This window comes from Chenopodium album, chromosome 5, assembly GCF_948465745.1.
Source record: "Chenopodium album chromosome 5, dcCheAlbu1.1, whole genome shotgun sequence".
NCBI classification, from domain to species: domain Eukaryota; kingdom Viridiplantae; phylum Streptophyta; class Magnoliopsida; order Caryophyllales; family Amaranthaceae; genus Chenopodium; species Chenopodium album.
The window spans coordinates 59,090,142-59,113,947 of record NC_137838.1 but is presented as its reverse complement, the minus strand read 5'-3'; the positions used below and the strand labels follow the sequence as shown (position 1 = coordinate 59,113,947).

At 40.3% G+C, this 23,806-nt stretch overlaps 1 protein-coding gene across 1 annotated transcript; it reads left to right on the top strand.

Annotated features, from left to right (window-relative positions):
* The first annotated feature begins 22,052 nt into the window (after positions 1–22,052).
* LOC145632945 (uncharacterized) lies at positions 22,053–22,639 on the top strand. Its single transcript, XM_081685266.1, has 2 exons — positions 22,053–22,166; positions 22,277–22,639. The coding sequence occupies exons 1-2, from the start codon at positions 22,053–22,055 to the stop codon at positions 22,637–22,639; spliced, it is 477 nt and encodes a 158-aa protein (XP_081541392.1).
* Positions 22,640–23,806: the final 1,167 nt, after the last annotated feature.

Sequence of the window (23,806 nt, the reverse complement as noted above, 5' to 3'; positions counted from 1 at the left end):
GGCTATCCAAAAGAAACCAAAGGGTATTACTTCTACAACAAATCGGAGAACAAAGTGTTTGTTGCTCGCGATGGTGTCTTTTTGGAGAAGGAGAACCTTTCCAAAATGACAAGTGGGAGGAAAATCGAACTCGACTAAGTTCGTGAGGATGAGCAACAAAATCATAATGACAGTCAAAGTGCTCAAACAGCATCTGTTGACGCAGGTCAAATTGATCAAAATGTGCAAAGTCGAACCGACAATGCAAATGCTCAATCCATTACCCTACGTAGGTCTCAGAGGCCGAGATCTCAACCTGATAGATATCTTGGTTTAGTATTAACCGAGAATCAGGACATCCTGATTATGGATGGAGATGAACCGGCAACCTACAAGCAAGCGATGGCAAGCACCGACTCTGCTAAATGGCAAGAGGCCATGAGATCTGAAATGGATTCCATGTTTGAAAATCAAGTCTGGGACTTGGTTGACTTACCCGAAGGTTATACACCTATTGGATGTAAGTGGATTTTCAAGTTGAAAACCGACAAAGATGGAAATGTATTCATTTACAAAGCTATATTGGTGGCAAAAGGTTATAGACAAGTTCATGGTATTGATTACGATGAAACCTTTTCACCAGTCGCAATGCTTAAATTCGTTCGGATCCTCCTAGCGATTGCTGCATATTACAATTATGAAATATGGCAGATGGACGTCAAAACCGCCTTCCTTAATGGTTATTTGGAAGAAACTGTGTATATGACACAGCCTGAAGGTTTTGTCGACCAAAACAATGCTAGGAAAGTTTGTAAGCTTAAGAAGTCCATTTATGGACTAAAGCAAGCAAGCAGAAGTTGGAATCTGCGATTCGATGAAGCCATCAGTAAGTTTGGTTTTATCAAGAATCTAGATGAATCTTGTGTTTACAAGAAGGTTAGTGGGAGTGACATCGCCTTCCTAGTCTTATATGTCGATGACATATTGCTCATTGGAAACAGCATTCCGTTGTTAGAGTCTGTAAAGGCCTGGCTTGGAAAGTGCTTCTCAATGAAAGACTTGGGAGAGGCTCAGTACATACTAGGCATCAAGATCTATAGGGATAGATCAAAAAGGATGATTGGATTGAGTCAGAGTACTTCTATTGATAAGTTACTTGCTCGATTTGGCATGGAGGAGGCCAAGAGAGGTCACCTGCCAATGTCACATGGCATAACCCTAAGCAAGAAGCAGTGTCCACAGACACTTGATGAGCGGGTAAGAATGAATCAGATTCCATATGCTTCGCTTATTGGATCGATCATGTATGCCATGATATGTACTAGGCCAGATGTATCGTATGCCTTGAGTGCTACGAGCCGTTACCAATCAGACCCAGGAGAGGCGCATTGGACTGCGGCCAAAAATATCCTAAAGTACCTGAAAAGGAACAAGGATAAATTCCTGGTGTATGGTGGTGCAGAGGATTTAGTTGTGGAAGGTTATACCGACGCAAGCTTCTAGACAGACAGAGACGATTTCAAATCGCAATCTGGATATGTGTTCTGTCTAAATGGAGGGGCATTTAGTTGGAAGAGCACAAAGCAGAGTACAACTGCAGATTCTACAACTGAAGCCGAATACTTAGTAGCTGCTGAAGCAGCTAAGGAGGCTGTTTGGATTCGTAAGTTCGTTGGTGAACTTGATGTTGTACCCTCTATAAAGGGTCCAATAGCCCTCTATTGTGACAACAATGGAGCTATTGCTCAGGCCAGAGAGCCTAGGGAACATCAGAAGGTCAAACATGTCAAGCAGCGATTTCACATGATTCGAGAATGGAAATCAAAGGGTGAAATCAGAATTTGCAAAGTTGAAACGGATGACAATGTAGCCGATCCACTTACTAAACCTTTGCCTCAAGTGAAGCACAACAAGCACGTTGAGGCAATGGGAATCAAGCATGTAGGAGACTGGCTTTGATTTCCTTGTTTAGTGTTTTAGTTAATTTTGAGAAAAATTAATGTAAGACGCTAAGGAAAACCATTCATGTTTTGGAGTAATGTAAAATTTCATGCAATATTTTATTACTTCGTTATGCTATTTAATTGTGGTTTAGGATTAAATAATGAGTCCATTCGATTCCGAGAATATTCAAAATAGGGTATCAAGACCAGTCTTGGTAAGGAAACACTTATTAAGTGAACATTGAATATTATAATCGAAAATTATCCCTAATCAAGGTCATTTAAACGATGGACGATTAATGACCAATTGAGATTAGTGTGTAGCCTGATTTATAGCACCGTTTCATGTGCTACAAGGACATGATTGTCATAAATCATTTGCACATGTATTGGTTTAGAACCATACTGGATCGACCTATGAGAATACTTTAAGAAATTAAAAATTTGTCATAAGTATACTCCTCATTATGGCTATCGGAACCTATTTCCTCGACCATGAGTATTGTGAGTTCTCTTGTTTAAGTACTAGTTCGCTTTGATGTTGTCAAACATCTGCCGTAATAAGGGATTATAACGGCAACACTCGGGCAACTAGGTCCTCTCAGTAAGAGGAGCTACATTACAAGACTGGGAATGTCCCCATACTAAAATAGGGAAGATGTCTTTGTTGTATACAAGGCCTCTCGTAGAGCGAGACTGTAAAATGCATGGCCGTGCTCGGATGGATTTTAGAAATCATCTGTTTATTGACAGTCGGACTCGGAATCGAGAAACACTTCTGGATGTAATAAGGATGACAAAACAAATCTTACCTTATAGTTCATGAAGAGACATTAAGCGACATAAGAAAAAGGTTGTACACAAAATGCGCACTTGTCCGGAAGGACAAGTGGGAGATTGAAAGGAATGGTGTCCTTTGAACAAGTGTACTATTCCGTTAGTGGGTTCAGAATTATTGAAAGCTAATATATTCAGTGAGGTCAAGTGATCGGAATGCCTGGGTGGAGGCCGCTTCCGATCAGTAATATTAATGAATAATTAATATTACAGCTTAATCTTGACTGAACCCTTCGGGTCACACCCAAGAATTCAACAAACCGAACCGACGAATTAATTCGGAAGGAATTAAGGAGTCGACCGAGTAATATTTATTTAGACGTCGGAAATTCGAGCTTAGAGCGTCGAAACCGAGCGTCGGAAGTCGAGTCGAAAAATAGTGAAAGACGAGACGAGAAATAGTAATAAATCAACAAAAGACCAAAATACCCCTAGCATCGGAATGCCCAAGCAAACCGAGTGCTAAGGGCGTATGTCCTAGCATGGTGGCTAGCATGCGCGCCAAGCCGAGCCTAGGCTGGCTGGAGCGTGCTAGCGCACCCATGCTAGTATCGCAAGGCTAGGCGCTGCCTAGTGCGTGCTAGCATGCTAGGCGCAGCCTTGTGCGCGCAATGGCTAGCAAGCCATGCCGCAACAAGCTGCAGCAGCTAGCACGCTAGGCGGGCCAGCTCGCTACAGCTAGCAGCAACATGGCTAGGCCATTGCTTGCTGCCTAGCAGCGTTGGCCAAGGCACAAGGCCAGCAGCAGCCCGCACAAGCATGCTGGGCTTGCTGGCCAGCAGCGCCTGGCAGCCCGCATGCGAGTGCTGGGCTTGCTGGGCGTGGCTGCCACAGACAGCAGCACATGGCAGCCCACCTTGGCTGCCTTGGTGCCCAAGGGTGGGTGCCATGTGGCTTGTGGTCCTTGAGTGTGTGTGGAGTGAGGTGGCCGGTTATGGAGAGGGAGTGGGGAGCAAGTTTGGTTCCCCCCCCCCTTCTCCAAGTGGTCCTCACCTAACCACTCACATGAGCTTGCCACTTGTTGATTTATTACTAGCTTGATTATTAATTTTATTTTAGCTTTAAAATAAAATGGAAAAATCATACTATCCCACATTGATGGGAGAGTAAATGATACTCCCATCATTTCCTATAAATACCCAAGTATGGGCATTGGGAATGATGCTTGAGTAAGAGTTGAAAAAGGCATCACAATTAGTGAAAACCTTTGAACTCAATATAATTACTCGGGTTTTATTGGTCGGGTCTTGCTAACCCCAAGACATTGGACCTAGTCGGTTTGTTGGTGCGGGTGGACTTCGTTGTAGGTCTCCGTGTGAGCGGGACTTGAAGCTTTCAAGTAAGAGCTCATTTTGGAGCGAAGCACGCGTCAAAGGTAATTAGCTTATCTTAATCTTGTGATTAATTTAATTATGTTTATGGTTTTATTTATTGCGAGTGCGATCTTGTTTTTGGGTTTGTTTCCGCGGTGAGTCGGACTCACCAAACCCCAATAGGAAGATCCATTGGTCAAACAACTTCGCCAATCCAAGGCGAATGTTAGCATTTGGGAACTCCTAAGTACTTCTAAAGAACATAGGAATTCCCTTATGAACGCTCTAACGGCTTTGTCTGTAAGCATGGACACAACCCCTCAAGATCTTGTTAGCTTGCTTACTAGCGAGAAATCTGACAAGTCAATCATTTTCACTAATGATGATTTGCCTTCAAAAGACACTACCTACAACAATGCATTATACTTAACTATGGGGTGCAAGGGATATAACATCCTTCTAACTTTTGTAGACAATGGGTCAGCTGTAAATGTATGCCCATTGCGAACTGCAAAATACTTAGGCCTTAATCCAGAAAAAGATTTCCAATCAATAACACAAAGCATTAGGGCCTATGACAACTCGAGAAGATCGGTTTGTGGAACTGTTAAGCTACCAATTACCACAGGCCCAATACAAAAGATGGTTGAATTCCATGTTATGGACATAAAACCTACATTCAACCTTCTACTTGGACGTCCTTGGATACATGAGCTTGGTGCAGTACCATCCTCACTTCATCAAATGATTAGGTTAAACTATCAAGGGCTTCCTATGACTATACATGCTTCTCCACTAAAAATAGCAATAAACGATCAATCACTCCTAGAAATAAACCATGACAATGATGAAGAGGACATGTTTCGCCGCAGAGCCAATCTACACAATAGAAATTGAAGAAGACTTGGAAGAACCTTTCAAGCTTGATCCATATTCCACCCAGATAGTAAACAACATCTTATTTAAGAGTAGTTACTTTCCTGGGATGCCTTTGGGAATAGGAATGCAGAAATCTTTCTTACTTCCTATCCCAAAGAAAAGCTTCTCCTTTGGATTGGGATACAAACCAACTAAAGAAGAATTGAAGTCTCACGATGCAAAAAGAAAGCCACGTAGAGATGACAACAACAAGGGGATAGTCACTTTACTCCCATCCTATCAACAAACCCTTAATGGACAATTCATTAGGGAGGGAGAAGACTACCCATGCTATGACTTTCTAGAACCATTGGTTTTGGAAGGAATCAAGAAGCCTGGATTCGAAATATTTCACGATTGCTACTTCTTGGATGACGATTTTAGTATCGTTAAATCAAAGTACCCAACTCCAGGGTGCTATGATAGGCAAGCATTCAACTTGCTATTTGGACTAGAGCAAAATCATGTCGCTACAATGACCAATCAAAATGCCATCCAGGATGAAGCTTTTGACCCAACTTCATTGATCACCCCTTCTAATGAAATCTTGGAGCATGGATGGAAGAAATCTTTCAAATGGACCAATCACAAAGGCGATAAGCTGGAAATCGTCACATGCGAAGGGAAGATGTTTGAAGAATCCGACGACGAATCTATTATAGACTCTAGGGAAGCTGAAAATTTAGGCCTTGTGGCCATTACTGAGTCTTTATTTTCTAGTTCTAAGGATGAAGATCCCAAAAAGGATTCTTCTTTTAATGTACTTTCTTTTGATTCTAATAATATGAGCTCTATTTCCGAGTATATGACTTCTTTTGAATCTTTTGAATGTTATAATAATCAATCTAATGAAGAGGATAACATTAATAAGTTGGTTGAACTAATGAATGAACGAGAACAAAAGAACCCAATCATTGAAGAAACTGAAACAATCAATATAGGAACTAATGAAAACAAAAGAGGAAGTCAAAATTGGCTTAACTCTAAATCCGGAAGAGCGATCGACCCTCATATCGACGCTCACAGAATTCGAAGACGTGTTTGCTTGGTCATACAAGGACATGCCTGGAATAGATAGGGAAATCGCGGAACATACCATTCCCTTGAACCCTGCCTGTTATCCAGTAAAACAAAAACTTCGACGAATGAAACCTGACGTCGCACTAAAAATAAAAGAAGAAGTACAAAAACAGTTGGACGCAGGTTTCATTCACGTATGTAATTACCCAGAATGGGTAGCGAACATCGTCATAGTCTCTAAAAAGGATGGACGAGTTCGCATGTGTGTTGACTTTAGGGACCTTCATAAGGCTAGCCCTAAAGACGATTTTCCTCTATCACATATTTATATATTGGTAGATAACACGGCTGAACATGCGATGTTATCCTTTATGGATGGATACGCAGGTTACAACCAAATTTTAATGGCAAAAGAAGACGAAGAAAAGACATGCTTTATTACCCCTTGGGGTACGTATTGCTATACAGTCATGCCATTCGGTTTAAAAAATGCAGGAGCTACGTACCAAAGAACGGCTACGACTCTCTTGCATGATATGATGCATAAAGAAATAGAAGTGTATGTGGATGATATGATTGTAAAGTCTAAAGATAGAATGGGACATATAAAAGCTTTACGCAAATTTTTCACTCGCATAAAAGATTATAACATGCGATTAAATCCACAAAAATGCGCCTTCGGGGTAACTTCTGGCAAGTTACTCGGATACGTAGTAAGCACTCGCGGTATTGAGATCGATCCCTCTAAAATAAAGGCAATTGTTGACATGCCTCCCCTTCAAACAGAAAAATAAATTAGGGGGTTCCTTAGCAAATTGCAATACATTAGTCGATTTATTAACAAATTGACTATGACTTGTGAGCCAATATTCAAAAAATTGAAAAAAGAAGAAAAACATGAATGGGACGATCAATGCCAAAAGGCCTTTGAGAAAATCAAAGATTATCTCAAAAGTCCACCAATTTTAGCACCACCAGTACCCAAACTACCTCTTAGGCTATACATAAAAGTTACAGATACGGCCACAGGAGCCATGTTAGCACAAGAGGTAGAAAAAGTCGAGCGAGCAATATATTACATAAGTAAAAAAATTCATCCAATATGAAACAAAATATAGCACTCTAGAAAAGACGAGTCTAGCATTAGTGTGGGCAACTAAAAAATTACGACATTATATGCTACCACACACCACTCATGTGATTTCTCAACAAAATCCGATAAAGTATTTGTTTGAACAACCACCCATACAAGGAAGAATATCCAAATGGTTGGTGATGTTGGCCGAATTTGAGTTAAAATACATTCCAGAAAAGTCAATGAAAGGAAAAATAATTTCCGACTTTCTGGCTCAACATCCAATTCAAACAAGTCATGCAGAAACTACTCATCTTCCGGATGAAGAGATTCTCATGACACAAGATGACAAATGGGTAATGTACTTCGACGGTGCGTCCAACCAAAAAGGATGTGGCGTAGGAGTGTTACTCATAAATCCAGAGGGAGCACATATTCCAATCTCTGTAAAATTAGACTTTGAGTTTACTAATAATGTCGCGGAATGTGAAGCGTGAATTATTGGATTAGAAGCAACAACTAGCATATGTGTGCAAAAATTAGAGGTATATGGAGATTCCAGTTTGATTATAAATCACATACTGAAAAAATGGAAAATAAAGAACTCCATAATGATATTATACCAAGCACACCTAGAGCAACTCATCGAGCATTTTGAACATATTGGCTTCAAATATCTCCCTAGGGATGATAATCAATTTGCCGATGCGCTAGCTAAATTAGCCTCAATGATCAACATTCCATATCACTTAAATATGATGCCATAATGTGTTAATAGAAGAGAATAATCATCATATTGCAACGCAATAGAGCAAAAAAAAGACATTGAAGGAAACAATCCTTGGTATGATCATATCCTCCAATATATTACTCATGGCACATATCCCGAAAATACTTCATCGAAAGACCAACGAGCCTTACGAACACTTGCGGCTCAATACGGTCTATTAAATGGTCAATTATGCAAAAAAGACCTAATGGTCAAAGTTTGTTGTGTATAGACCAACCCGAAACCACACACCTTATGGAGAATACTCACAAAGATGTTTGTCAACCTCACATGAATGGTAAAATGCTCGCAAAAATAATTTCGCGACAAGGGTACTATTGGTCCACTATGGAACATGATTACATACAATATGTCAAGAAATGTCCAGAGTGTCAAATGTTTGCTAATTTACAACACCTTCCACCATCTGAACTATATAATCTCACTTCCCCTTGGCCCTTTTCAACTTGGGGAATTGACATAATTGGAAAGGTCTCTCCAACAGGAGCAGGAGGGCACGAGTACGTATTAGTAGCCATCGACTACTTCACTAAGTGGATTGAGGCTGCTTCTTACGTTAATATCACTTCTAAACATGTCGCAAAGTTTCTCGAACGAAACATATTTTGTAGATATGGAGTTCCACACGAACTAATTAGTGATTAGGGATCACAATTCAAAGCTGAAGTTGAGACCCTCTTAACTCGTTATAAAGTAAAACATCATCACTCATCCCCATACAGACCTCAAATGAATGGAGCTGTAGAATCGGCAAATAAAAATATAACAGTCATCATTAAGAAAATGGCAGAAAATTATAAAGACTGGCCGAATAAACTACACTTTGCACTACAAGGTTATAGAACGTCTATACGAACATCAATAGGGGTAACTCCATACTCCTTAGTTTGCGGAATGGACGCAGTTCAACCAGTCAAACTGGAAATACCATCCCTACGCTTCGTACTCGAAAGTAAGCTGCCGGAAGCTGAATGGGTAAGAGCGAGGTATGAAGAGCTCTTATTGCTCGATGAACGACGATTAAGAGCTTTGCATCATGTACAAGTCTACCAAAGGCGCATTGCGTGTCATTTTAATAAAAGGGTAAAACCTAGAAACATAAAAGAAGGTGACTTTGTACTAAAGGAGGTTAGGGGTCCACCTACTGATCCAAGAGGAAAATTTAAACCTAATTGGATCGGTCCCTACCGCGTGATTGAAATCCTATCAGGAGGAGTCGTCAGATTAATGGACATTGGAGGAGATGAAATTCGCCAATTAATAAACATTGATCGACTTAAAAAATATTACATATGAAATCCGGATTACTCGTTCATTCATACAACCAACTTTAAATTAGCATTCAACTAAAAGATTCTAAGTGTTATGCATTTTATCGAACAACACGATAAAATACATAACACTTGGGGGGGGTAATTCAAGAATAATAAACCATTCTAAGTGTTCAGATTTTCTACGAACTTTACGAAAAAATCTTCACACTTGGAGGGGGGGTAAATAGAACAAAAATAAAAATAAAAAATTTCGAAACACTCGTAGTACAGGTGTCGCGCGCAACTGGAATAGTTGCGTGCGGATACCACGCGCAACTGATTAAGTTGCGCGCGACATGCCCGCGCTACCTCAGATGTTGTGCGCGCCACCAAACTGTCAAACTGCGAACCCGAACTGTTTTGTTTGAACGAAGTTGTAACTTCTACTTACAATGAAAGAAGGGCGTTTCATAAACATAAACATATACTCGGAAAATAAAAAAAATTAAACTTTGATTTAACTCTCTATTAAACAAAGTTTGATTAATTTTTTTCATTTAATTTTTACCTAAGGAGTTAAAGAAAATAAAAATAAAAAAAATATATATAAAGAAAAAAGAACTACGCAATGACCTAATTTCGTGATGCGAATACGTAGGAAATCTATAAGATTCGGTCATATCAAAATATCGAAATATAAAGCTCATTTTATTTCATTCAAAAAAATAAATAGAAAGGACATTGTTGAACTAAATTGTAAAGCAAAAAAAAAAGAGGCATAGTAGTGATTACACTTTATTTAAAAAAAAACATAATAAAACTGTGTAACATTCTAAGGCTTCACTATATCCTCGATTGTCACGGATAATGGAGGAGTAGTTTCTATCGCAGTATTTTCAGAAACCTTAGAACTCTCTCCTACATTCTTCTTCTTAACCCATATATTGTTCTTCAATTTGGGAATAGGAGCCTTTTCAACCCTTTTTCCTTTTTCGGAAGCTTTTGTTAGAGTCCTTTTTCGGGTTTGTTGCGAAAAATCCTTGATTATCACTCCTTTTTGTGCGGGTTTGGAAGGAGCTTTCCTTTTGGATTCCTTCGAACGCGCCTTAGGAGATGAGAAGTCCAATTTTCTTCTCACTCCTTTGTTTTGACCACTAGGAGGAGTAGTGGTGGTCGAATGCATTAGAGGCTTAGGTGGATTGCAAGTTGTGACAATTTGATATTGAGAACGGGCTTTGTTTAACTTGCCCTTGTCCGCCACATTCATCCAAGCCTTATAAAAGGAAGATAATACAATGCTCGTAGTAGGATTTTGTACTACCCATCTTGGAAGACTTGACCAATACTCTATCCAACGGAAAATTCGCTCGGGTCTAAAAGACACATCCTTGGGTGCGTCACAATCTTGCGGGGGTATAATTTGTTTCATCCCATATTGTCTCATTACCCTGCAAGGAAAGATGTAAGTAGCGCTAGATAGGCCTAAAAGCCTAATGTAAGGGCAATTGTGACTACTCCCAACCATACTATTTATGTTCCACCAAGGAGTCACGAAATGTATGTTAGGAACCCCGTGACAAAAGAAAGACGTCCACTCCTCTTCATTCTTATGCTTGTAAAGGATTCGACGTCCAGGGAATGTCCGCACTCCATTGGCCTCAATATTTTGTGGTTGGTCGACTATTCGCAAACGCTCCATGAGCCAAATCTAAAAAATAATAATAAAAAAAAATCAGTCTGCGATTTTACACGAGCAGGTGGCGCGCGCATCTTGAGAAGTTGTGCGCGCCATCCACGCGCAGCATAGAAGATTGCGCTGGCAGTGCCAGCGCAGCTCCTTAAATTGCGCTCAAAATACGACTATAAAAAAAAAACTTACGTGTGAGTGGACTCCCCGTGAAGCCATTTTCGTTAGGATCTCCTCTAAGGCGATTCAAGCATAGAATGGTTTTCGCCAAAGCCAAAGGAGCGGGTGAATGACATCCCTCTATTTGCTCAACTACAGACACCATGGAATAGTCTCCATATTCTTTGCCTGTCCTAAGTAAACTGTTGACAATAACATAAAGCACGAATTTTAAAGCGTTGTTTAGTCATGTTGTCACGAGGGGCGACGAAATGTTCAATAAATTGAATTAAATTCACGCCTTCATCAGTTCCAATATTAGTCATGTCATTATCAGACAAGCCGAAAAATCTTTGGAATACAGGTTTGGGATCTGACAATGGAGGCGAATAAGTTACGGGGAGAGTATTTGTAGGGAAGCCTAGAAAGGCCTCAAATTCACCAGGAAGGGGAATAATTTCGTCCCCTTTAAATAAGAAAAGATGGTGGTTGGAATCCTAATGGTTAACCAACCGCGGCATGAAGGAAGTCAAAATTAATCACTAATTGCATATAGTTCAATAGAGGATCTAGGTGATAAATTTTGAAAGCTAGTTTTTCCTCGTTTGAAAGGGAGGTGACCCATTGCTTCAATCGTTGTTCAAAGGTTTTTACCATTGTTCAATATTTTTAAAAAAAGAGAGAGAAGAAGAAAATGAGAATTTAGAGAGATTATTTCTTTTAGTTCTTATAAAATTGTTAAGCGAATGAATGCGAGATGATTAGAAACCTATACGAATCCATGCTTAAATAGACCCAAGAGGGGAAAATTTTCGGCAATTTTCACCCAAAGGAAAGTTCGGAAATAGGTGGTGCGCGCAACTCATGAAGTTGCGCGCGACATCCGCGCGCAACTAAATCACATGCTAGCGACAGCCGCGCGCAACTCCTTCAGTTGCGCGCGTCTCCTCTGTCGCGACATGTGGTTTAGGATTACTTCCGTATTTTGACTTACATAATAATGGAATCTTAACGAAATCTTAAGACTAATAATATGCTTGCCTTTTGCTAACTCTTGTGTTCTTTGTTTCCTTTTCTTTTTTTATTTTATTTTATTTTTGTTTTTGCTTGTTTTCTTTTTTTTCTTTTCTTTTCTTTTTTCCCTTTTCTCTCTTTCTTTCCCTTTTTTTTCTTTCTTTTGTTATTTTTTCGAGGGGGGTAAGTCGGGAACCCTTTCCCTCCCTTGGAAAATTTTTTGTTTTTTTTTTTAAGTACACATGGAAACAAAAAAAATAATAATAATATGACATATACAAAAAAAAAGAAAATGTGTGTCATATGTACAACAAAAACAAGAAATATATGTACAATGTTTCCTAAAAAATAATAATAATAACAAAATGTGTACAAGAGGGCTCAGGGTGCTCTGCGGCTGCTAGACGGCTGCTGTACATCCTGTAAAATCCCAAACCGAAGATTAATACATGCAATGTAATAACTTCGTCAAAAAAATATATAAATAAAACTTACCGCAATCATCCGATGATCACGGCATGACAAAGTCACGAGGGCTCTCCGATAAGCAGCTCGGAAAGCACGTAAGGTCCTCACCATGCCGTTCACGGTCCCCCGCGGAACCTGTTCCAAAATAATACAAGGACAGTTAATAGATAAATGTATATGAAGAAAAAATAGAATATTTTAAGTACATATACAAAAGGGCATACTGACTCAACCGTCTCAGGAACAAATGGTATCCCCTCATCATCCTCCGCTACTGGAAGGATCTCACGAATTACCGATCCAACAGCATCGGTATACGTGATCTCCGCTGAAGGAGGCACCCAACCACCTAGCTCAACCCGCTAAAAAATAAAAAAAATAATAATAATAATAAATAAAACGAAAAAAAGAGAGTGTAAGTTCCGAAAAAAAAAGAGAGAGAGAGAATCGAGATACTAACCGGAACAAAAGCTGGGAAAGGAGTCAGCCTGGATGCAATAAAAGCTGGATAGGAAGCATCCAGTAGCACCAGCTGATCCGCTGGATAACCAAGGATCGCCTGAGCTCGATCCTCGGTCGACAGCAAGTCCGGCGTAGCATCCGGACCGGAGGATCCATGGGGACCACAGGCTCCTCTGACGAATGCTGCCAGAGAACGCGCTGGCCTAAAAACCAAGCGTCCGTCCTCTGCAGCACCGGAAGTCCCGTGTAGAGACCCCGGAACTGGCAACGAACCATGCCAGACCGGATATCCTCAGGAACTCCAACGATCAAACTCCAAGGGCGGAGATCGATCTAATACAATCACATGAAAATCATTAAAACAAAATAAAAAAAAATAAAAAAAAAAAAAGAAGATACACATGTGTTGTCAAAATACTCACCGACGCACGAGTCGCCGAAAGAATCCTCTGGTGAAAGTCGCCGGCTGAAGTAGCTCGCTTCTTCTTAACCATAGCCAGTCGATGGCCGATAGGAAAGCAAGCAGCCCCGAGCACCCTGGGGACTAAGAAAGGCAAGTACGAGTATCCCCAAGCATAAACAAAAAAAATGGCTTAGAAAGAAAAAAATGTATATATGAGTTAAAAGAAAAATTTAGAGGTACATACCTCAAGGATACGACCATGCCATGTAAGGGAAATCCGAGGCACCTCAGTAGCTGCCACAGGATCCACTACCCGGGTCGCCTTGCCCATAGCTCTAAGCATACGGGCATACGACACCTCTGCCCAATTCAGGCTACTTACCTGCCCCAAGTTTGAGAGGCAAGTAAGTAACCCGATAGGGAAACGCTCTCCCCGATCACTCAAGAGAGTGACGGAAAGAATGTGGGCAATGTATATCCGAGCCAGCTGCTCAGGTGTGCACTGCCGATCGACCTCGTCAGCCGACAACTCGTCGGCAAGAATCGAGTACGGACAAGTCTGAGGATACACATGAAGGACCGCCGCTAGACGATCCCCCACGAGGTCCCTCAGTCTCGAGTCCGACCCCGCTACGGTCTCTATAACTACGGACTCGCCTACAAAAGGAAAACCCGTAATAATAGAGAAATCGCATGGGGTGACCGTCATCTCTCCCCACGGAAAGTGAAAAGTGTTGGTGGAATCCCACCAAAACTCCAGCAACCTGCGAAGGAAAGCTGACGAAGCGGACTGACTCGACAAGTCCCAAAGAGCCGCTAGCGCGCGTCCAATCCCAGAAAGCTCCACAATGTCCCTTACCACGTCAGGTAAGCTCCTAAAACGGGTCCGCAAGTCACCAGAACCGTATAGTCTCATGCTAGACTCACCCTAAAGAAATAGGAGAAAAACCAAAATAATAAAAGACGGTTCTTAAAAGAAAAGAGGGAAAGAAAAAAAAAAGGGCGTAAGAAACTCACGTTGCCACGTCACTCTCGAACCGAGACGTGATGGTCTGGGTCCCACTTAAGGACCCTAGGGTCCCAGTTGGGAGGAGCCTCCCAGACCACATCCTCCTGGCGACGCCGATCAGCAGTGGCACGTCGCTCTCGAACCTCCTCATGAGGTCGGGTCACCCTCTTTCGAGGGCGAACTACCTCGTCAGACCTGCTAGAATCTCCTGAGCATCGATGAATGGAGGCGAGTCCATGCTATGATAAACGAGGTTTCTCTATTAGTTTACTTTCTAAACTAAGCTAATAAACGTGTTCTAGGTCCATTCCGGCAGCATAACGGCTGCCGATAGGACGAAACACGAAAATCAAATGCCTCCCATGCTTGGGGGCTACGATCCTGCAATTAAACTCAGTAAATGGGGGCTTTCAAACACCCACAAAAGCCATCCTATACCAGTTTCAACTAAACATTCAAGAGATTATATTTCAAAAATCTCAAAGAATTAATTGTTTTCATGCGAATAATAGTAACAACAAACGCAATTATCGTCTACCAAACAATCTTGAAGTTCGAATATGGCAAAAACAAACTAAGTATACACTTCGCGCCATTTTTCAATTTCAAAATTTACAAAATATGAATTATGAAAGTAATGCTAGTTCTAATACTGTAATCTACTTCATAATCAACAAATATACCCAAATGAGCAAGAAAAACAACAAATTCAAGCAGAATTCAAGCAAAAAAAGCAAGAACGAACTCAAACAAAGAAATGCTCATACAAGGTTCAATACTTAACCATTTTTTATGAAATTTGTTGCAAAACACTCCTTAAACATAGCATGACAACATGGAACAAATAATTTCAAGAATAATGGGCAAAAACGAAAAACCCCAAATTCGAAAATTGGGGTTTAACGATTCGAAAATCATTCGAATTCAGCCAAAAAAGAGCAAAAAATGGCAAAAGACTTACATAGGATTACGGCAAAAATGAATTAAGAACGAAATTTGCTTCCTTTAGCTTCGAAAATCCAAGCTCTATAAAGAGAGAAGAAGTCGAAGATAGAGGAAGGGAAGAGAGAGAAAGCGAAATGAAAAATCGCTTCTGCGATTTTCTTTTTGCTGAACTGAATGTCGCGCGCAACTTCAGAGGTTGCGCGTGACACACGAGCGCAAGTCAGAAAGATGCGCGCGCCTGGCCAGCGCGACCTACTGAGTTGCGCGCGGATACTGGTCACTAAAATGACCGGTATCCGGATTTTGATCCGTTTGATCATTTTTCAACGGTTTTTGCTCGTTATTAGACATAATAGCGCGCGAATTATCAAAATCCTTTTTAAATTGCTTTGCATTTGTAGTTTATTTTCTTCTTTGATAGATTTTTGCATCATCTTTGCATGCACACCGTGCTTTGTGCCTTCCCCAAGCATACGTTTTGAACGGTTTTCGTAAGCGTGCCTTAAGACGTTCTGTGGTGGTGCTTTACGTAAAAGCACCCATACACAGGTTTGTCATTTTACTGTACTAACGATATAAGTGTCCGGGTTTTCTTCTTTTTCACGAACGAAGCAAAAGGAAGGCGTTTTCATGCAGCGTAAAAATGTAAATGGCGTAGCGTACAGCGTAGGTGTTGCGTAAAATTTCACCACAGCCCAAGCTTTGCGAGATCTACCTCTCGGAACTAAAAGGTAGACTATTTACTATACGCGTTAACTCACGAGTCGACAGGCGCACCGAACCTTCAGGAACAAGCACTTCGTGAAGGGAAGCAAATACAGTAGTTAGTGAGCTTACTAAATTATCAGACAGTTAGGGTGTTCGTCCACCCCCTGTATAAAGAACAGAGCGACGGAACGATGTCGCACCCATGTAGTCACGTGCCCCCAGTCCTGAGACACGTGCACTCATCTTGTGGACAAAACTGCTGAGAGACTTGCTGACTTTCTTCTCTCTCACTGGATTTGGATATATGCCTCCAGTCGTGAGACATGTATTTCTATCTTGTGGACATCCGGATCGAATACCGGACCCGGCTCGAATACCGAACCCCTTTTCGATTTGCATATCGAAAACCCCTTTTTATTCTTTTTACTTTGTTAAAGTCGGGATAAAGTTTCAATGACATATCAAGGGACTTTAGACCAACGATGACATGATTGGGAGGAAATCATCCCCTTTTATTCTTTTAAAACCGATCTCTTCTCATGACTTGACATCACCCAAAACACCTTTACATGTAAAAGCGTTCTACAATTGCAAAGGATCAATCTAGATTCTTTAGCGCATTAAGACTAGGGGAAAACTTTTTCTAGCCTTAATAGCTATTTGTTTCAAACACTTAGCGAACCAAGGACTGTTTCTACATCCTTAAACCTTACTGAAAGATTCTCTAAACTTGGAGAACTTCGCAGAATGAGTCTCGGATTTTTCCTTGACTACTTTGATCATCGTCTATTCTAGACTCGATCAAAGTGGGGGCTAACTGTAGACATCTACTTTTGGCCTCCTGTCCCGACAAGAAGTGCAATGACGATAAATAAAACCATCTTCGTGTTGGATCGAAGTAAAGAATGCTTATGGATAACTGGTTAAGCCACAAAACACAAAAGACTAGCCCAGATAAAAGAACAAGGCCAACACAAGGTCCAAATCAACTAAATCCGATCATAATTAGGCTTAAGCCCGTGCTTAAAACCCAATAATGACGGATTTAGGAGCGTCTAAGTTAAAATAAAAGCTGCCGCGGAAAATATCGCGCGCAACTCACAAAGTCGCGCACAACTTATAAAGTTGCGCGCGGCAGGCCGCACAACTTTTAGAGATGCGCTCGCGAAAGATTCAAAATATTAAAATATTGGAAAATCGAATCTTACCATAGAGCTACGCGCAAGACAAATAGTTGCGCGCATTCCGCGCACGACCTATTCACTTGCGCGCGACAACCGTGCGCAACCTACTCAGTTGCGCGCGACACCTGCTGTGGCAGAATGCTCTAAACCCTAAACCTAATCATTCCCTATAAATAAGACCCTAATCCGAGGCTTAAACACACAGAAAATTAACCTAAACTCTGGCAGAATACTTGTGAACTTGTGCATCCAAACCCTCTTGTCCTAAACACTCACCCTTTTCGATATTTTGTTACTACGGTGGAGGTTCTCCAACAAGAAGGAGTCCAAAAGTGTTCTAAACGGTGATCTAGCAAAGAGAAGTGGTAAATTCCCGAGCACTTAGTTAAATCACCATTATTTTTATTGTTTAAAAGAGCTTTAATTAATTAATTAGTGTTGTTTGATCACCTTAAATTAATAAATTAATTAATTTCACAAAGTATTCTTTCATTTATCAAGATTAGAATTGACTAAAATAATTGTTGGTTGATCACCTAAGTCAAGGCGAATATTGTTTATTTTATTGTTCTTTTCACGAATTTGATTAAATAAGAATAACGACTATACGATGTAATTCCTACGTGAATTAATGTGCGTAAATAAAATCAATTAACATAGTTTTTAGGTATCACGTTGCATATATTGTTTGACAATGAAATTGTGCAAAGGAAGAGCTACTAGAGGCCGCACTAGGGCTAGGATCGCGATTCCCCTCTAAAGGGAACGTTATATTAGTACCCTCGCTCCCGAACTCATTTCTGGTTTTCTAGACCAATTTGGGCATGGGCAAACTTATGATTCATGCTAAATATCCTTTGAACTCTACTTGGGAGAAAGGCATGAACGAGGTTTGTGAGTTTTCCTAAAACTCATTGGCGACTCCTACTTATTTCTAACAAAAAAGCGTGTATGATAGAATCATCTCTAATTCAAAGGCCTCCCAAACAGTCAGGAATTCAAATCCTAATACACCCTAACAAGTGTAAAGTCCTAGGATTTAAAGGGCCATGGGAATCTAAGGAGAAGGATCCCCTATGATGGGAACACCCTCCTTACAGTATGCGAATGGTATTTGAACTATAGAATGATGTCTATACATTTTCAGGCGTAGAAATACCATGGCAAATAACGCCGCCCTTGTTGAGGCCATCCGTATGTTGACCGAAATCTAAACCAAAACCGAGGGGATCAACTCCACCCCCAGGCAGAGATGTTTAAGAAGCTTGCACAAGTAAGGCCCCTAGTGTTCAAGGGAGGTGCTGACCCCACCTTCTTAGAAAACTGGATTCACGAGTTTGACAAATTGTTTGTGGCACTAAACTGCCCTGACGGAATGAAAGTGGACCAAGCAGCCATGTACCTTAAGGACGAAGCTGACATATATATGGTGGAAAGATAACTCTGAACTAGTAAGAGCCAAACCTAACTTTGGGTGGGAAGTGTTCAAAACCGCTTTGAGAGATAAATTTTATCGTCCATTCCTAAAGAAACAAAAGGCTCAGGAGTTCATAAATCTAGAAATGGGGCAGATGACAATCTCCGAGTACTACAACAAATTCATGACCCTTGCTAGGTTTGCTCCTGAGGTAGTACCCACTGAAGAACTGAAGGCTCAGAGGTTTGAGCAGGGGTTAACTGACCAATTACAAAAAGACTGAGCTGGAAAAGTATTTAAAACCCTTGATAAGGTATATGAGAAAGCTGCCCACATGTACCACCTAAATTCTAAGAGTGTAGGTGAGAGTGCCAAAATTGGAGAAAAAAGGAAGGACTTTGGGAAACCTAAGAACCAGACTAACTTTAAGAGGCCTAGAAATGGGAACTAGTTCGATAGGGGTAACCAAAATGTTAGCAATTCCTCTAATGCTAACAATGGGGAGAGAACATATCACTGTAAGAAGTGTGGAGAAACCACCCTGGGAGGGACTGTGATGGGAACTTAGTGATTTGTCGATTTTGCAACAAAAAGGGGCATAGGGAATATGAGTGGGAATGGTGGGAATACTCAGCAGAGGCCTAATCATTTCAACAACCAGGGGAATAAGGGATATGGTCAGAATGGGAAGTTTGGGAATAGTAATAACAATGGCAACAACAGAACTGGCAATGGCAACAACAACTCAGGCAACAACAACAATGGTTACTAAGGGAGAAACAATACTACTGAGCGCTTGTCTGTGATGAGCAAGGGAGAAGCTGATAGATCCTCAGATGTAGTCACTAGAACTTTTTCTATTCATTCTGTCTCTGTCAACACTTTTACTCTGGGGCAGCTTACTCATTCATTTCTACTTCTGTTGTGCACAAGCTAAACTTAACTTAATCGAGTCATGTTGATGTGTCAGTTAGTCTGCCTACGGGCAAACTTGTTCATTGTAATAGAATATTCAAAGGCTTGCCTTTGAAAATAGGGAAGCTGTCTTTCCATTGAATCTTATTGAGTTTAATCTGGGGGATTTAGATGTCATTCTAGGGATGGATTGGCTAAGTTTATACAAGGCCAAGATAGACTGTGAGATGCAAAGGGTGCACCTGAGTGATCCTTTAGGTATGCTAGTGTCCTGCATTTAGGGAAACCTAAGGGTTTTGGGATTATTTCTGCCCTAAAGGTTAAGAAACTAGTGAAGAAAGGGTGTCCATTGTACTTTTGTTGTGTCCAAGATTTGAGTATGAGTGAGAGTAGGCGAATGGAAGAAGTACTCATTGTGAGTGAGTTTTTAGATGGCTTTCCAGAAGAGATTTCGGGGATGCCACCTAAGAGAGAAGTTGAGTTTACCATTGACTTAGTTCCAGGAGCTGCACCTATCTCAAAAGCACCTTATAGAATGGCACCAGCTGAGATGAGCGAGCTTAAGGCCCAATTGCAGGAGTTGCTGGACAAGGGATTCATTAGGCCTAGTGCATCACCTTGGGGAGCGTCTGTTTTATTTGTGAAAATGACAGATGGGAGTTTCAGGCTATACATTGATTATAGAGAGTTGAACAATGTGACTGTGAAGAATAAGTACCCTCTACCTAAGATAGATGACTTATTTGACCAGCTAAAATGGGCAAGTGTGTTTTCAAAGATCGATTTAAGGTCGAGGTACCATCAGTTGAGGGTTATAGACAAAGATATTCCAAAGACAACCTTTAGAATTCGTTATGGGCATTACGAGTTTACAGTCATGCCTTTTGGTTTAACCAATGCACCTGCCATTTTCATGAATTTGATGAACCGAGTGTTTCATGAGTACTTAGATAAGTTTGTAGTTGTGTTCATTGATGACATACTGGTGTATTCGAAGAGGGTATATCTATGGATCCTGCAAAGATCAAGGCAATTAGTGAGTGGCCTACACCTAAGAATGTGACTGATGTTCGTAGTTTCCTAGGATTAGCTGGGTATTATAGAAGATTTGTTAAAGATTTTTTGAAGATATCCAGACCAATAACTACCCTTATGAAGAAGTAGAGCAAGTTTGAGTGGAACGAGAGTTGTGAATTAGCGTTTCAAACCCTCAAAGAGCGATTGACCACGGCACCAGTGCTAGTATTACCCGATGGGAGAGATGGATTCGAGGTGTATAGTGATGCCTCAAAGCATGGTTTGGGATGTGTCCTACCACAGAATGGAAGGGTGATAGCGTATGCATCAAGACAACTGAAGAAACATGAGGTCAAATACACCCTTGACTTGGAGCCTGCAGCTGTTGTGTTGCTTTGAAGATTTGGAGGCACTACCTTTACGGTGTCTCTTGTAAGATCTTCACGGACCATAAGAGTCTAAAGTACATTTTCACCCAAGATTACTTGAATATGCAGCAACGTAGATGGCTAGAGTATCTCACAGACTAGCATGTTCACATCCAGTATCACGAGGGAAAGACGAATGTAGTTGCAGATGCCCTTAGTAGGAAGTCGAGTCATAATGTCAATGCTTTGATTGTGGCCAATGAGTTGTGTGAAGATATGAGGAGATTGAACCTTGAGGTTATTAACCAAGGAGAGTTAGAGGGATTACTGAGTGCCTTAACCATCCAACCTTCCATATTTGAGGAGATTAAAGAGAAGCAACTGGAGGATGATTCATTTCAGAAGATTAGGGATCGTGTGACTAGTGGTACGGAGACTGAATTAAAGATTCATGATGATGGGAGCTTGAGATACAAGGAGAGATGGTGTATACCACAAAAGTGTGAGGATATATATAAAAAGAAAAACCATGGAGGTGTGCCATAACACACCATATTCAGTTCACCCTGGGGGAGATAAGTTATATAAGGACTTGAAGGAGTTATATTGGTGGACCAATATGAAGAGAGAAGTTGCTAAGTTTGTGTCCAAGTGTCTGACGTGCCAGAAGGTGAAGATAGATCACAAGAGACCCATGGGAAAGGTGCAACCATTAGAAATACCAGGATGGAAATGGGATTCGATATCCATGGACTTTGTGATAGGCTTACCAAAGACTCGTAGTGGGAATGACACAATTTGGGTGATTATAGACAAACTTACTAAGTCAGCGATGTTCATTCCTATTAAGGAGACCTAGAAAAAGAAGCAGCTAGCAAGAACTTATGTGAAGAATGTAGTTCGTTTGCATGGAGTTCCCAAGGACATAGTGTCAGATAGAGATTTGAGGTTTCTATCAAAGTTTTGGAAAAAAGTGCAAGAAAACCTTGAAACAACCTTAAAGATGAGCACTGCCTTTCATCCTGCAACAGATGGTCAGACTGAGAGAACAAACCAAACCATGGAAGATATGCTACGAGCTTTTGCTTTGGATTTCCAAGGGAATTGGGAGGATCACCTACCTTTGATCGAATTCTCATACAATAACAGTTACCATACAAGTATCAAGATGGCACCTTTTGAAGCATTGTATGGAAGGAAGTGTAGGAGCCTAGTGTGTTGGAATGATTACAGTGAACGTGTTACTTTGGGAACAAAATTTATTGAGGATATGGTGAGCAAGGTGAGACTAATTCAGTCACGAATCAAGGCAGCACAAGATAGGCAAAAGATTATGCCGACTTGAAGAGAAGGGATGATGATTTTAGTGTTGGGGACAAAGTCTTTCTAAAGGTTTCTCTAACAAAAGGTGTGATGCGATTTGGCAAGAAAGGGAAGCTTAGTGCTAAGTATGTGGGGCCATATGAAATTCTTCAACGAGTGGGAAAAGTAGCTTATAAGTTGGCTTTGCCAATGGAGTTTGAGAAAATGAATGACGTGTTCCACATTTCCCAACTAAAGAAGTATGTGCCTAGTGAAACTCATGTGTTGCAACCAGAAACTATTCAACTGGATGAGTCTCTAACTTATGAAGAAAGACTCGTCAAAATCCTAGATCACAAGGTGCGTAGTACTAGAACCAAAGATGTGAAGATAGTGAAGGTCCTTTGGTCTAACCAAGAGCATGAACTACTTGGGAGGCCGAGGAAGATATGAGGAACAAGTATCCCGATTATTTGATGAGGTGAGTTACGAAGGCATAACTCTTTTCTTTTAAGGGGGGTAGAATGCGATGTATTTTCGCGCTTTTACCTCAATTATGCTATTTATTGCTTGAGTTTACATGTTTTTGCTTATTATTATGTATTATTATGGTGTTTACATACAATAAAAGTATGTAAACTTTGGCCAAGCGTGAGTTTATTGAGTACAAAGTTTAATTTGTTGAGTATAAATGTTGAGGATCAAGCAATTTGCAGCAATACAAAACACAAAATTTTGAATGGTTTTGGAGAAATTATGGTTTTTGGGTTAAGTTTCGAGGGCGTAACCTCTAAACCTCTTTTAAGAGGGGTAGATTGTAATCTCCCATATTTTATATAATATATTTATTAATTATTTATACAAATAGTTTTTTTTTCTGAGGGAAATTTATACAAATAGTTTAATCTTAGTTTTATAAGTATGAATTATTTAAGGTAAAAGTATTAAGATTTTACTAAACTATTAAGTTTTAGTTTATATTATTAACTCCCTTTTTAAGTATATTGGCCCAAATTTGATTCCTATTCAAGCCCAAACTACCCAAATTCTACTCCTAATAGAATTAGAGAACTAAAACCCAAATAAAATAGCCCTCACCCTCCTCTTCTTTCACGTGAAAACAAAAAAAAACCTCATACACTCTTCTCCTCCTTCACGCACACCAAAAAAAATCAAAACCTCAAGTTGAGGCTGCTGCCGCCGAGAACACCGCCGCCCAGCCTGCTGCCGCCACCCTATAGCCGCCCCCTTTGACAGTCCGCCCTTCTTCCTCCCTTTTCTTCACTTCTCTTTGTTTTATTATTTTGATTAAAGCTTCAATCTTTGTTGATTTTTTAATCCTTAATTGTTATTATTATAGTTTGATAATATACTTGGATTATAAAAGATTATGAATTTATGAGTTTTAGCGTGTTTAATTTATTATATAAAATTTCAGATTATATATGTTGTACTGTATAATTTAGGGTTTAAACATTGATTTTTCATGTTTTAGACTTTGGAAACGTGCTAATCAAGTTATCTAAATATAATATGTTTAAATTACATCAAAGTATGATTATTTTGATTATATATAAATTTTCAGGTTATTAAAGTTTTTATTGTTATGAGCAAGATATT

What these genes read in the sequence shown, in the direction of transcription:
- LOC145632945 (XM_081685266.1), top strand. Translation starts at nt 22,053, where the DNA reads ATGGCACCTTTTGAAGCATTGTATGGAAGGAAGTGTAGGAGCCTAGTG. An exon ending in TTGAGGATATGGTGAGCAAG is followed by an intron (nt 22,167 to 22,276) that starts GTGAGACTAATT and finishes GTCTTTCTAAAG; the next exon opens with GTTTCTCTAACAAAAGGTGT.